The sequence below is a fragment of the Scyliorhinus canicula genome, chromosome 7, assembly GCF_902713615.1.
Source record: "Scyliorhinus canicula chromosome 7, sScyCan1.1, whole genome shotgun sequence".
Taxonomy (NCBI): Eukaryota; Metazoa; Chordata; class Chondrichthyes; order Carcharhiniformes; family Scyliorhinidae; genus Scyliorhinus; species Scyliorhinus canicula.
The window spans coordinates 151,638,209-151,651,306 of NC_052152.1; the positions used below are offsets into that span (position 1 = coordinate 151,638,209).

At 45.1% G+C, this 13,098-nt stretch overlaps 1 protein-coding gene across 1 annotated transcript in view; it reads right to left on the bottom strand.

Annotated features, from left to right (window-relative positions):
* LOC119969457 (docking protein 5-like) overlaps positions 1–13,098 on the bottom strand; it is a 626,361-nt gene that overhangs the window by 306,523 nt on the left and 306,740 nt on the right. Inside the window, exon 3 of the mRNA XM_038803103.1 lies at positions 8,015–8,122. Within this exon, the coding sequence (XP_038659031.1) occupies positions 8,015–8,122 (108 nt within the window). The remainder of the gene's footprint in view (positions 1–8,014; positions 8,123–13,098) is intronic.

Consider the following 13,098-nt stretch of genomic DNA (forward strand, 5'->3'; position numbering starts at 1 on the left):
TTCCCTGGCCCTACACTCATCCCTAGAGCATCTCGAAAACAAGAGCTCCTACATCAGACTCCTATTTATTAACTACAGCTCTGCCTTCAACACCATAATCCCAGCCAAGCTCATATCAAAGCTCCAAAACCTAGGACTTGGCTCTCCACTCTGCAACTTGATCCTCGATTTTCTGACCAACAGACCACAATCAGTAAGAATCAACAACACCTCCTCCACAATAGTCCTCAATACCGGGGCCCCGCAAGGCTGCGTACCTAGCCTCCTACTCTACTTCCTGTACACACACGACTGCGTGGCAAAACTTGGTTCCAACTCCATCTACAAGTTTGCTGACGATACGACTATTGTGGGCTGGATCTCGAATAACGACGAGTCAGAATACAGGAGGGAGATAGAGAACCTAGTGGAGTGGTGTAGCGACAACAATCTCTCTCTCAATGCCGGCAAAACTAAAGAGCTGGTCATTGACTTCAGGAAGCAAAGTACTGTACACACCCCTGTCAGCATCAACGGGGCCGAGGTGGAGATGGTTAGCAGTTTCAAATTGCTAGGGGTGCACACCTCCAAAAATCTGTCCTGGTCCACCCATGTCAACGCTACCACCAAGAAAGCACAACAGCGCCTATACTTCCTCAGGAAACTAGAGAAATTTGGCATGTCCACATTAACCCTTACCACCTTTTACAGATGCACCATAGAAAGCATCCTATCGGGCTGCATCACAGCCTGGTATGGCAACTGCTCGGCCTAGGACCGCAAGAAACTTCAGAGAGTCGTGAATACTGCCCAGCCCATCACATGAACCTGCCTCCCATCCATTGACTCCATCTACACCTCCCGCTGCCTGGGAAAGCGGGCAGCATAATCAAGGATCCCTCCCACCCGGCTTACTCACTCTTCCAACTTCTTCCATCGGGCAGGAGATACAGAAGTCTCAAAAACAGTCTCTTCCCCACTGTCACCAGACTCCTAAATGACCCTCTTATGGACTGACCTCGTTAACACTACACCCTGTATACTTCATCAGATGCCAGTGCTTATGTAGTTACATTGTATATCTTGTGTTGCCCTATTATGTATTTTCTTTTATTCCCTTTTCTTCCCATGTACTTAATGATCTGTTGAGCTGCTCGCAGGAAAATACTTTTCACTATACCTTGGTACATGTGACAATAAACAAATCCAATCCAATCCAACTTACACACTGACACTCATTTTGAATTCTGCCAGGGCTAATCAATGTAATTTTTTTTAAAAATCTTTATTGTCACAAGTAGGCTCACATTAACACGGCAATGAAGTTACTGTGAAAATACCCTAGTCGCCAAACTACATTGCCTGTTCGGGTACACGGAGGACGAATTCAGAATGCCCAAATTACCTAATAGTACGTCTTTCAGGACTTGTGGGAGGAAACCGGATCCCCGGGAGGAAATCCACGCAGACACGGGGAGAACGTGCAGACTCCGCACAGACAGTGACCCAAGCTGGGAATCGAACCTTGGACCTTGGCGCTTGGAAGCAACAGTGTGAACTACTGTGCTGCTTATGACCTCATAACAGCCTTATGACAGCCTTAGTACAAGCATGGGTTAAAGAGCTGATCTCAAGAGGAGAGGTGAGAATGACTGCCCTTGATATTAAGGCAGTATTTGATAGATTCTGGCATCAAGGAACCCTAGCAAAGTTGGAGTCTATAAGAATCGGAGGGGAAATTCTTCATTAGTTGGAGTCATACCTAACACAACGGAAGATGCTTGCGGCATCTGAAGGTTATTCATCTCAATCCCCACACTGCACTGCGAGAGATTCCCAGGGTAGTGTCCTAGATCTAACAATCTTCAACTCTTTCATCAATGACTTTCTCTCTGCCAGAAGGTCAGAAGTGGACAGAAGGTTCGCTGGTGATTGCGCAATGTTTTTTTTTGTGACTCCTCTGGAGCTCCCCAAGCCCTGTGCACTATCTGCAACATACAAGTCAGGAGTTTGATGGAATACTCTATCACCTGCCTGGATGAACACAGCTCCAACAAATCTCAAGAAGTTTGAAACCATCCAGGACAAAACAGCCCACTTGACTGGCACCCCATCCGTAATCTCCAACATCACTCTCTCCACGACAGTGTTTGCAGTGTGTACCGTCAATTAGATGCGCTGCAGCAACTCACCAAGGATCCTTAGAAATCACCTTCCAATCCCATGACCTCAATCACCTGGAAAGAAAATAGCAGCAGATGCATGGGAGCACCACCACCTGAAAGTGACCCTCCCACCATGTAGCCACTTCCAGGACATGGAATAGGTATTATATTTCACCCATGGAGTTTCATTTTTACCGCCCCCAAGTCTTACTATCATTTAATTAGGTGCAGGGCGTAAAGGTAAACTTCAGATAATAGGGGACATGCAATCCACTTATGTATTTGTCCTATGATACTAAATACAAGGCAACATCTAGTGCAAAGCTGAAATATTGAAATATGCAGTAGTTTTCATCAATATGAACTGCCTTTCTCCCGGAATCCCAATCCTGTGTATTAGTTGTCCATCCATAAGTTTCTGCAGTATGAAATAAATAACTGGATTGATTCAGTTACTTATATATCCTGCACTTGATATGAATCTGGGGAAAGGATTAAATGTAAAACAATTAACATCTTACGTGATATACTTGCAAATGTTACAAAATTACAAAAATCACAGCATTCACAATTAAATTCAATCCTATTAATCTAAAAGGTACATTTTTATTCATTCATATGTTGTGGGCATCACTGGCTAGGTCAGCATTTATTGCCTATTGCAATTGCACTTGAGAAGGTGGTGATGAGCTGCCTTCGTGAACCACTCCAGTCCCTGAGGTGTAGGTACACCCATTGAAATCAATGTAGGAATTTCAGATATATTGTATTATAAGTATTTGGTGAATTCAGGGTTAAAAGCCTGGATTAAAGTTTATTTGACTGCTGAAATTGTGTTTTAAAAGATTCTTGGGTTGAAAGACAACAAAGCTTTTCGGAACCAGAGGTGCAATTAACCATCATAAAAACTTGGGCTAATGCAATTTTGTTTTGATTAAGGGGGTTCCCCGGAGAGTTCATTAGTTTTCAGCTTGGTGAGATGATGCCATTGCTGGGTGGAATTAAGACACCAAGCTTTTTGACAAAATATTTTCAGTTCAGTTCTGATCTACCGGGAGCTGTGTGCACAGTTAAACAGTTCTGCACTCATTCTAGGTTAATTAAAAGAGATTAACAGTATTTAAAGTAGTACAGACTTGTCTGAGGAAAAGGGGGAGCTGAAACAAGCCAGTTGGAAAAGCTTTTGAAGACATACAGCCAGAATTTCTGACAGGACTCAGATCCTTTCTATAAAGCAGTGTCAAGAAACAACTCTGTAAAACAAGTATTCCTCTGTACTATTGGTATTTAAAGTGGTTTGAGAGCTGAGATTGTTGTTTTCTAATTGTTTAAGTGGGAGTAAAGGTAGAAATTAAGGGTATTGTAGTCACTGCATTGACTAGTATTGTTTAAGGGGTAACTGCAAGTCAAGTTATTTTCTGGTGTAATGTTGATTTTAATACTATGTGAGTAATAAAGATTGTTTTAATATACCATATCCCTATTTCTTTGTCCAATCACTCCAGGGACAAAGAATCCTTTCCTCAAAGTCTTACAAAATGTAAATAAAATTTGGAGTTTTGGTCCATTATCCAAGCCACTGTTGGGAAATTGTCTGGGATTGTAATACCACAGTGCTGTTAGGCAGGGAGTTCATGGATTTTAACCCCATGCCAGTGAAAAGATTGTTGATGTATTTTCAGTTCAGGGTGGTGAGTAACTTGGAGGGGAACCTCCAAGTGGTGATATTCCCAAGTGTCTGCTGCCCTTGTCCTTCTAGATAGTAGTGGTTGTGGTTTTGGAAGGTGCTGCCTAAGGAGCCTGGGTGAGTTTCTGCAGTGCATCTTGTAGAAGGTACACACATCTGTCACAGTGCTTCAGTGGTCGAATGTTTGTGGATGGATGCCAATCAAGCAGCAGGTTTTTTCTTGGATGGTGTCAAGCATTTCAACTGTTGTTGGAGTTTCATTCATTCAAGCAAGTGGAATGTTCCATCATACTCCTAACTTGTGCCTCGTAGATGCTGGACAGGCTTTGGGAAGTCAGGAGGTGAGTTATTTTCTGCACGATTCCTAGTTTCTAACCAGCTCTTGTAGCTGCAGTATGTATATGGCTAGTGCAGTTCAGTTTCTGGTCAATGGTAATCCCAGGATATTGATAGTGGGGGATTCAGCGATTGTAATGCCATTGGATGTCAAGGGACGATGGTTAGATTCTCTCTTGTTGGAGATGGTCATTGCCTGTAACTTTTGAGGCACAGATGTGAATTTCCACTTGATAGCCCAAGCCTGGATATTGTCCAGGTGTTGCTGCAATTGGACATGAGCTGCTTCAGTATTTGTGGAGTCACGAATGTTGCTGAACATTGTGCAATAATCGGTGAACATCCCCACTCTGACCTTATAATGGAAGGAAGGTCATTGATGAAACAGCTGAAGATGGTTGGGTCTAGGACACTCGCCTGAGGAACTTCTGCAGTGATATCCTGGAATTTCCAACAACCACAATCATCCTCCTCTGTGTTGGACAAGACTTCTACCAGCGAAAGTCAGGTTTTCCGCTTGATTTCCATTTACTCCAATTTCTCTAGGTCTCCTTGATGCCACATTCGGTACAATGCAGCCTTTATGTCAAGGTAAGTCACGCTCACCTCACCTTACGTGGTTTACTATGTAACTTTTCCTTTTCAACATTCATCCTAATGGGCTTGTTTACTAACTATAAGAGGTATTGAAAAGAGGAGTTTCACAGTGGTTAGCACTGTTACCTCACAGCGCCAGGGACCAGATTCAATTCCAGCCTTGGGTGACTATGGATTTTGCACTTTCTCCCTGTGTCTGTGTGGGTTTCCTCCGACTGCCTTTCAATAGCAATGCATTGATGAAGAAATGTATAAACAAGCCTATTAGCAAGGTACAGAAAACATCAAATCTGTGGTCACCTGTGTCATCAAAAAAGCATAGTAATGGTTGCGTTGCAAATAAGACGTACTATGTGAAGTCAGCAAGATAATATGTATTGAAGCAAGAAGGGAAGCTAGCTTTACAGAGGCTTTCTTGTGGAGTGTGAGGAACAGTCCAGGTTTTATAATGCAACTGAACTTGGAAAATCTTTCTCGCAATAAGATGTATATGTATCATTACCAGGTTCAGTGAAGTGTAGCTCTGTGAAAGCAGGTTGCCTATTTGTAACTGAAGATGGTATGGTACATGAAAGAGAGGTTTTATTGAATTCAAGTTGCCTTCACCAGCTGCATGCTAAGTAGGAACTGTTGAAAGCATGCCTAATTGTGTTTAATGTTGAGATTGCTGTCAATGTGGCATGAGGCCAAGTTGTACAATGTGATAAACTGTTTCCTGTGTCTCAATAAAGCTACCACTGTTTTATCCATTTATGTTCAGCAGTCCATCTAAACTACATAACTGAAAGGGAAATAGATTCTCCACAGAGATGGTCTGGCATCAGACTGTGGAGATCACCATTTCATGTGGGCTCCAATTTCCATGGAGACTTGATTGATGCTTCTGAAAATGAATCAAGTGACGATATGTAATTGTGATTAGTTTTAACAACTTGCCCATGTCTGTAAAAAGATGTATAAACATGAGCACTAATGTTACCATCAGACAGATGTGAATAAAAACATTATTGAATTCCTTAGTACAAGGAAGGAGTAGAATTATATTGTTCAGTAGAAATGAGGTGCTCTCCCTCTATTCACACTAAAAATGAGATTCCGTCTCTTCCTTGTGGCGTTTCTCAGCAGCAGGAGAGACCCGCTATTGTCAGTGGCGGGATCTCCTGGTCTCGCTGCTGCCAATGGGATTGCCCAATGAATCCACCCCATGCCACTGGGAAACACAGCAGACATTAGATATTAGAAAAAACAGAAGTAGATGGGAAAAAAATTACGCCATTGTTTTAACTGCTATCTACTGGAGGGCAACATGGTAGCACAGTGGTTAGCAATGTTGCTTCACAGCGCCAGGGACCCAGGTTTGATTCCCATTTGGGTCACTGTCTGTGCCGAGTCTGCACGTTCTCCCTGTGTCTGCGTGGGTTTCCTCCGGATGCTCCAGTTTCCTTCCACAGGTCCCGAAAGACGTGCTTGTTAGGTAATTTGGACATTCTGAATTTTCCCTCTGTATCCGAACAGATGCCAGAATGTGGCAACTCGGGGCTTTTCACAGTAACTTAATTGCAGTGTTAATGTAAGCCTACTTGTGTCAATAAAGATCATTATTATAAAAGATGGCAAGACTAATTTACTGCATGTAAAATTACTGCAGTGATTGTGAAACTTTTCCTGCCTGGGCCCCACCATATAGTTACTTTATTTTCTAATCAGGGATGTAGGGAGATATTGGGTACAGGAAATTTCGATTTTTGTCATTTGATTTGGTGCACTTTGTACAGGACATAATGGTGAACCAAATATATTTTATTAGTTTGGTCATAGGAAATTAATATAGGGGGTTTTTATTTCAAATTGTTATGGGGCATTGAGTAATTCGCAAATCCACACTTTCCTTTGCCTCCTGTCTCTCACATCAGTGCAGCTTGAATTGATTCCAGCTACTCTATTCTTTTGTCCTATCAATTCCCATTCTAGCTTTTATATGTTTGACTCATCACTTGGTAACCACAATCTTGCACTTTGCAGTACAGAGAGTAAACTGTTTGCAATACATCCAACATCAGAGACAGCACTGAACTCTTCACCACTTTCCTGCAAAAATAGTTCACCAGATCAACTGGGAGCACAGCCAGGAAGCAGGTGGCCATTACCATCCCTGTGTTCATGAGATAACAATGCTCAGCTTTGTGGTCCTTCGGAGTGACGCGTGACAACACTGAAGACAGTGACTTGAGGTTTGGGAGGGTGACTTGTTCTAGCATATTTCATAGATTTCATAGAATTTACAGTGCAGAAGGAGGCCATTAGGCCCAACAAGTCTGCATGGCCCTAACAAAGAGCTCCCTACTGAAGCCCACGTATCCACCCTATCCCCGTAACCCAGTAACCCCCACTTAACATTTTTTGGACACGAAGGGCAATTTAACATGGCCAATCGACCTAACCTGCACATCTTTGTACTGTGGGAGGAAACCAGAGCACCCGAAGGAAACCCACGCAGACACGGGGAGAACATGCAGATTCTGCACAGACAGAGGTCCAGCCGGGAATCGAGCCTGGGACCCTGGAGCTGTGAAGCAACTGTACTAACCACTATGCTACCATGTTGTCGAGCAGATACTGGTTCCACCCCCAGCATCTCAGCCATGGTCCCCAACACTGTATCTGGCAGCCCTCAATCAGGCTCTGAACTCCTGCTGACCTCTCACTCAATCAGCCATGCCACCACTTCCAGGCTGTACCTTGTGACAAAGCCTCAACTTCGGCCCGGTGCAGGTACCCAGGGAAGTTCATCATGCCCAGGCCAATGTCCGCAGCCAGGCCTCAATGCAATCCTGTAGAAACCACAGGTTAGCCTTGTTCTCTGACCTGAAGAAACACTCCTGAATCAGGTACGGTGGATTTCTGGCAGGTTCTTTTGTGCTGTGTTTTAGGATGTATCTAGTGTGGTGGCAATGACCACATGACCTTTCTGAGTCAGGGAGGAAGGCACTGGGCAATATTTTGACATATTTTCCTGCGGCAATTTTGTTTTGTTCAGCACCTTTTTCTTCAGCACATAGATTTTCTGAAACCCATTCGGTGACCTAAACAAGGGATAGCTGTATATGTCCAGTTTAAGCTCATTTTATGGTTGTCTTTCCCACTGTTTCACAAAACAATGATATTCAGGGAAGGCATCATGAAGGCAAAATGGTTAAGTAAAATAAACTACTATTTTTGGGAATACATTTCTTTTTGGCAGCAATCTTACCTTGTGATAGCATCGGAAATATGCAGCTCGTTCATCTGAAAACTTCTCCAGTCGCTTTGGGCCTTTACTGGACGCCTTCTTTAGCACAAGCCAGCATCTCTGGTAAATCTACAAAGTACAAACACAAGGAAATGAATTGATTCAGTGCTTTCTCTTGTGGCTTGTGATTATACTGCACTTATAAGAAAAAAATGACCTCGCTAAAGCAAATATGATGCTTAGCTGGTGTTGCGGATTCTCAGGTGACACCATTACGGTCTCCTAAAAAGAGCAGTGAGCTCTGCCAATATCCTGGCCAATGTTCCTCTCTGAATCAGTTATATACCTGTTGGCCATTGAACCTTGCTGAGTGCAAATTAACTACCTCATTTACCAACTAACAATAATGACTGCATGTCAGAGAATAATTCACTGGTTGCAAATTGCATTGGAACATCCTAAGGATGCGACAAAACACATTATGTCGAGGCAATTGTTTTCTTTTGAAAATTCAATGTCATCTCCTTTTCTTCCTGAACAAAACACACAATCATTCTGCTACTATCTGTATTGTATTTTATTTCAATCTCTGCTAATATATACGTGGAAAAAGCTCAATTTGGAGCCTCTCAATTGTTTGCCAATTTCCCCGATCTACTAACAGGGAAAGGTTGGCTTTCTCTCATTTTTAGGAAATAATAATAATTCTAGTGTAATTGTTGGCTTCTATCCTTGCAACAATTTCAAAGAATGACGTTGTGGAGGATTAAAAGAGCAATTACTGATGTTAAGTAATCACAAAAATGGACTAATTTCCTCCTCAATGGACATTACACTGTAAGTGCGTCAAAACAATTAAGAGTATCTACATCTCCTCTGCAATATTCAACCAGTCCCTCACTAACTGTCATGCTAGGACAGACATGGAGATATTATGTTGTTTTTTAAACTGTGTTCTATTTAAAATGGACCCGAATGAACTGTTAAAGATGGCTGCCATGAGGATTAGATAACTGATGCATGATCAATTGCACGAAAGACTGTAGTAATCCACGGGAAGCAGGCGTTCCGTCACCATACCAATATTTATTTACAATAACGATATTACAGGAGCAGCTCCAAACAGTGCTGCTAGCAGTCCAGTCAACTTAAGACCAGCTCACAAAGCCTACACAGGTGCTTATATGGGCCCCCTCAATGAGCTAACGTTGAGGGAGCTCATATTCTAATTGGCCAACCAATAAAGCTAATTGGAGTTCATTACACCCCCCCCCCCCCCTCCCCCAAGGTCCGAGGAATTCCTGCCAGCTGGCATTCATCTGAGCTTCTTCCTGCTCCTCATGTCTGGGTCTGTCACCTCTGTGTCGTCCGCCTGTTCGTTCTCCGAAGTGGGCGGGGTGTACCTTATAGGTGCCCGTCTTTTCCTTGACCACCTCCATGGAAGTTGTTCTTCCTCCTCGGGGAGAGATGACGCGGCGGCCTCGTCGAACGTGTCCATCTCCGTCTCTGACGACTGGATGACGGGGTCTGGAGAAATTGCTCGGGGCTGGGGTGTGGGTATCCTTTCCGTCTGGGCTATCCCAGCTTGAGGCTGTCCTGCTTCGCCTGCCTCCAGGTGTGGTTCCGCTGCCATAATTTGGTCTAGGTGTTTCTTCAGCACCTTACCTCCTTTCGAAACCTCATAGGATATAGGCCCTGTTTGGGACTCTACCGTGCCTTTGACCCACGTTGGTCCATTCCCATAATTCTTGACCCAAACCGGTGCCCCCACCTGGAAATGTCTCTGCTGCCGACTATTATCATGCTCCCTGCGTTGGGCCTCCTGTTGTTTCTCCACTTTCCCCATTAAATTTGGGAAAAGGAGACTCAGCCTCGTTCGCAGCCGCCTTCCCATTAAGAGTTCAGCTGGCTGTATGCCCGTTGTGGTATGCGGTGTGGTCCTGTGATCAAACAGCCAGCGGGAGAGCTTTGTGTCCATTGACGCTGCCGGCTGCTTCTTGAGTCCCGCTTTAAGTGTCTGGACCGCTCTCTCTGCCAGACCGTTGGTCGCTGGATGGTAAGGGGCCGTTTTGATGTGACGGACTCCGTTTTCCTTCAGGAATTTTCCAAATTCCCCACTTGTGAATGCCGTTCTGTTGTCCGACACCAATACCTCCGGAAGTCCATGTGTTTGAAACGAGGCCCTGAGCTTTTCAATTGTCGATGCTGTGCTTTCCGCGTTTACCCGGTGGACGTCCAACCATTTGGAGTGGGCGTCCACTATCACCAAAAACATTGAGCCCATGAAAGGGCCGGCGTGGTCAATATGCAGGCGGGTCCACGGTCTGCCTGGCCATTCCCACGGGTGCAATGGCGCCGCTGGTGGCACTCTTTGCCTCTGTTGACATTCCTGGCACTGACGCACCAAGGCTGCTATGTCTGTGTCCAAACCTGGCCACCAAACGTAGCTTCGAGCTAGCATCTTCATTTTAGACACCCCTGGGTGTCTGTGATGTAACTCGGTTAAGATTGCCTGACGGCCCTGAGCTGGGACTGTTACCCGGGCTCCCCATAATAGGATACCGTCTTCTACGGTTATTTGGTCCCTTCTGCTCCAGTATGGGTGCATCTGGGGCTCCACTGGTTAAGATTGCCTGACGGCCCTGAGCTGGGACTATTACCCGGGCTCCCCATAATAGGATACCGTTTTCTACGGTTATTTGGTCCCTTTTGCTCCAGTACGGGTGCATCTGGGGCTCCACTGGTCTTTCCAGTTCCCCTGTCAGCAGTAAATGCTTCATCTTGGCTAAAACTGGGTCTTTTTGTGTCCACAACTGAATATGTTGTGCGTCTACTGGTAGGGTGTCCAAAGAATTTAGAGTCATTACTGTCTCCTCTACTTTTGGTATTTCGGCGGAGTGTGCGGGAGGGGAAGTCTGCTCAAAGCATCTGCATTTGCTACTCGCATTCCCGGTCTGTGCTCCAGAACGTATCTATATGCCGCCAGTAGCAACGCCCAGCATTGGATTCTAGCTGATGCAATCGGGGGTATTGACTTGTCTTCTTTTAATAACCCTAATAACAGCTTATGGTCCATCACTATGGTGAATTTCCGCCCGTACAGATACTGGTGAAATTTTTTTACTGCGAATATCACCGCCAGTCCTTTCTTCTCGATTTGGGTGTACTTCCTCTCAGCCATTGCCAAGGTCCTCGAAGCATATGCTATTGGCCGTTCTTCCCCATTCCTTCCTCTATGGGCTAAGACGGCTTCTACCCCGTAAGGGGATGCATCACAAGTGACCACCAACTCCTTCCTTGGGTCATAATGCTCTAGGACATTTTCGGATGACAGCTGTTCCTTAATGTCCCTAAATGCTCGGTTTTGGCGGGCGGACCATTTCCATTCTTGCCCCTTTTTTAGTAGCTGGTGGAGGGGTTCTCGGATGGACGCCCTATTTTCAATAAATTTTCCATAATAGGTTACCAACCCTAGAAATGATCGTAACTCCTGGACCGTGGTGGGAGCTGGGGCTTCTTCTATTGCCCTTACTCTGTCTTCTAATGGGTGTAAGCCTGACTCGTCTACTTTATATCCCAGGTACGTCACTTGTGGGGCCAGAAAAACGCATTTTTCCCTTTTTGGCCGTACGCCTGTCTTTGCGAAACGCCTGAGCACTTCCTCCATGTTCCTTACGTGTTCCCTGTTTGTCCTACCCGTGATTAAGACATTGTCCAAATAAATCATCACCTGCGGTAGTCCCTGCATGCAGAATATTTTCCATCATACGCTGGAATATAGCCCATGCTGATGACACTCTGAAAGGTAGCCTAGTATAACGAAAAAGGCCCTTCAGGGTGTTGATCGTAGCGAACTTCTGGGAGTCCTTGTCCAGTTTTAACTGCAGGTAGGCGTGGCTCATGTCCAGTTTCGTGAACAAAAGCCTACCTGCCAATTTGGCATATAGGTCGTCTATTTTCAGGATCGGGTATTTGTCCAGCAGTGCGTATTTGTTTACCGTCTGTTTGAAATCTCCACAGAGACGTATCGAGCCGTCTGGCTTCAAAATTGGTACCACTGCCGCTGCCCATTCTGAGAACTGTACTGGTCTGATAATGCCGTTGCGCCGTAACCTTTCTCTTTCGTCGTCTACTTTCTTTCTTAATACAAAAGGTACCGGCCTGGCCTTACAAAATTTCGGAAGGGCTTCTGGGTCCACATGCAAAGTTGCTTTGGTGCCTATGATTTCCCCCAAACCTTCCTGGAAGACCTCAGGATATTTTTGGAGGACTCCACTCAACTGCACGCTTCCACTCTGGAAAATTTTCATCCAATCTAATTTTAGGTCTTTCAGCCAGTTTCGTCCATTTAAGCTCGATCCGGAGCCCTCTACTATCGTCAACGGTAATCTGAGCAATTGTTTCTCATATTCCACGGGTACATGAGTCGTGCCTAGAACTTCCAGGGGTTCCCCCGTGTAGGTTTTAAGTTTCGTCGATGTTTTTGTTAGGGTTAGTGGCTGGAGTCCATCTTTGATTTTTCTAAATGCTGCCACTCCCATTACTGATACGGCCGCACCCGTGTCTATTTCCATTATTGTCGGTCGCCCATTCACCCGTGGGGTAATCTTAATGGATTCTGCTTTCTTCGTTGCAATATTATATAATTGTTCCCCTTCGGAGGAGGATGGGGCATCTAGGTTGTGTACTTCCCTGCGTCCCCACCTGCTATGCCTCTTTTGCCACCTCCTTCTAGGGTTTCTGTCGCTGTTGCCCCACTCTGTCTGGTGCCAGAAACGGTCCTTATCTGTTGGGGGATCCTCAGCCGGTACTTCCCTCTGTCTCCAGTTAGTCCTGACAGACTTGGGGGCAGTTCTGGGGTTTTCCTTTTTCCCTCTATTCCTCAGGTTTTTCCTGAGAGCGGCTATCTGGTAGCAGGATCCGTTGTGGTAGTCCCTCTCACAGGTATCTACCTCCATTGGCGTGCCCTGTAGTTCCTGCGCCCCACTTGCTGCCTTTTCTAGGGACAGTGCGAGCTGTAACGCCTGCCTGCAGTCTAGCTCTGTTTCCGCCAACAGCCGTTTCTGTATTGTGAGGTAATTTATACCACACACTAACCGGTCCCG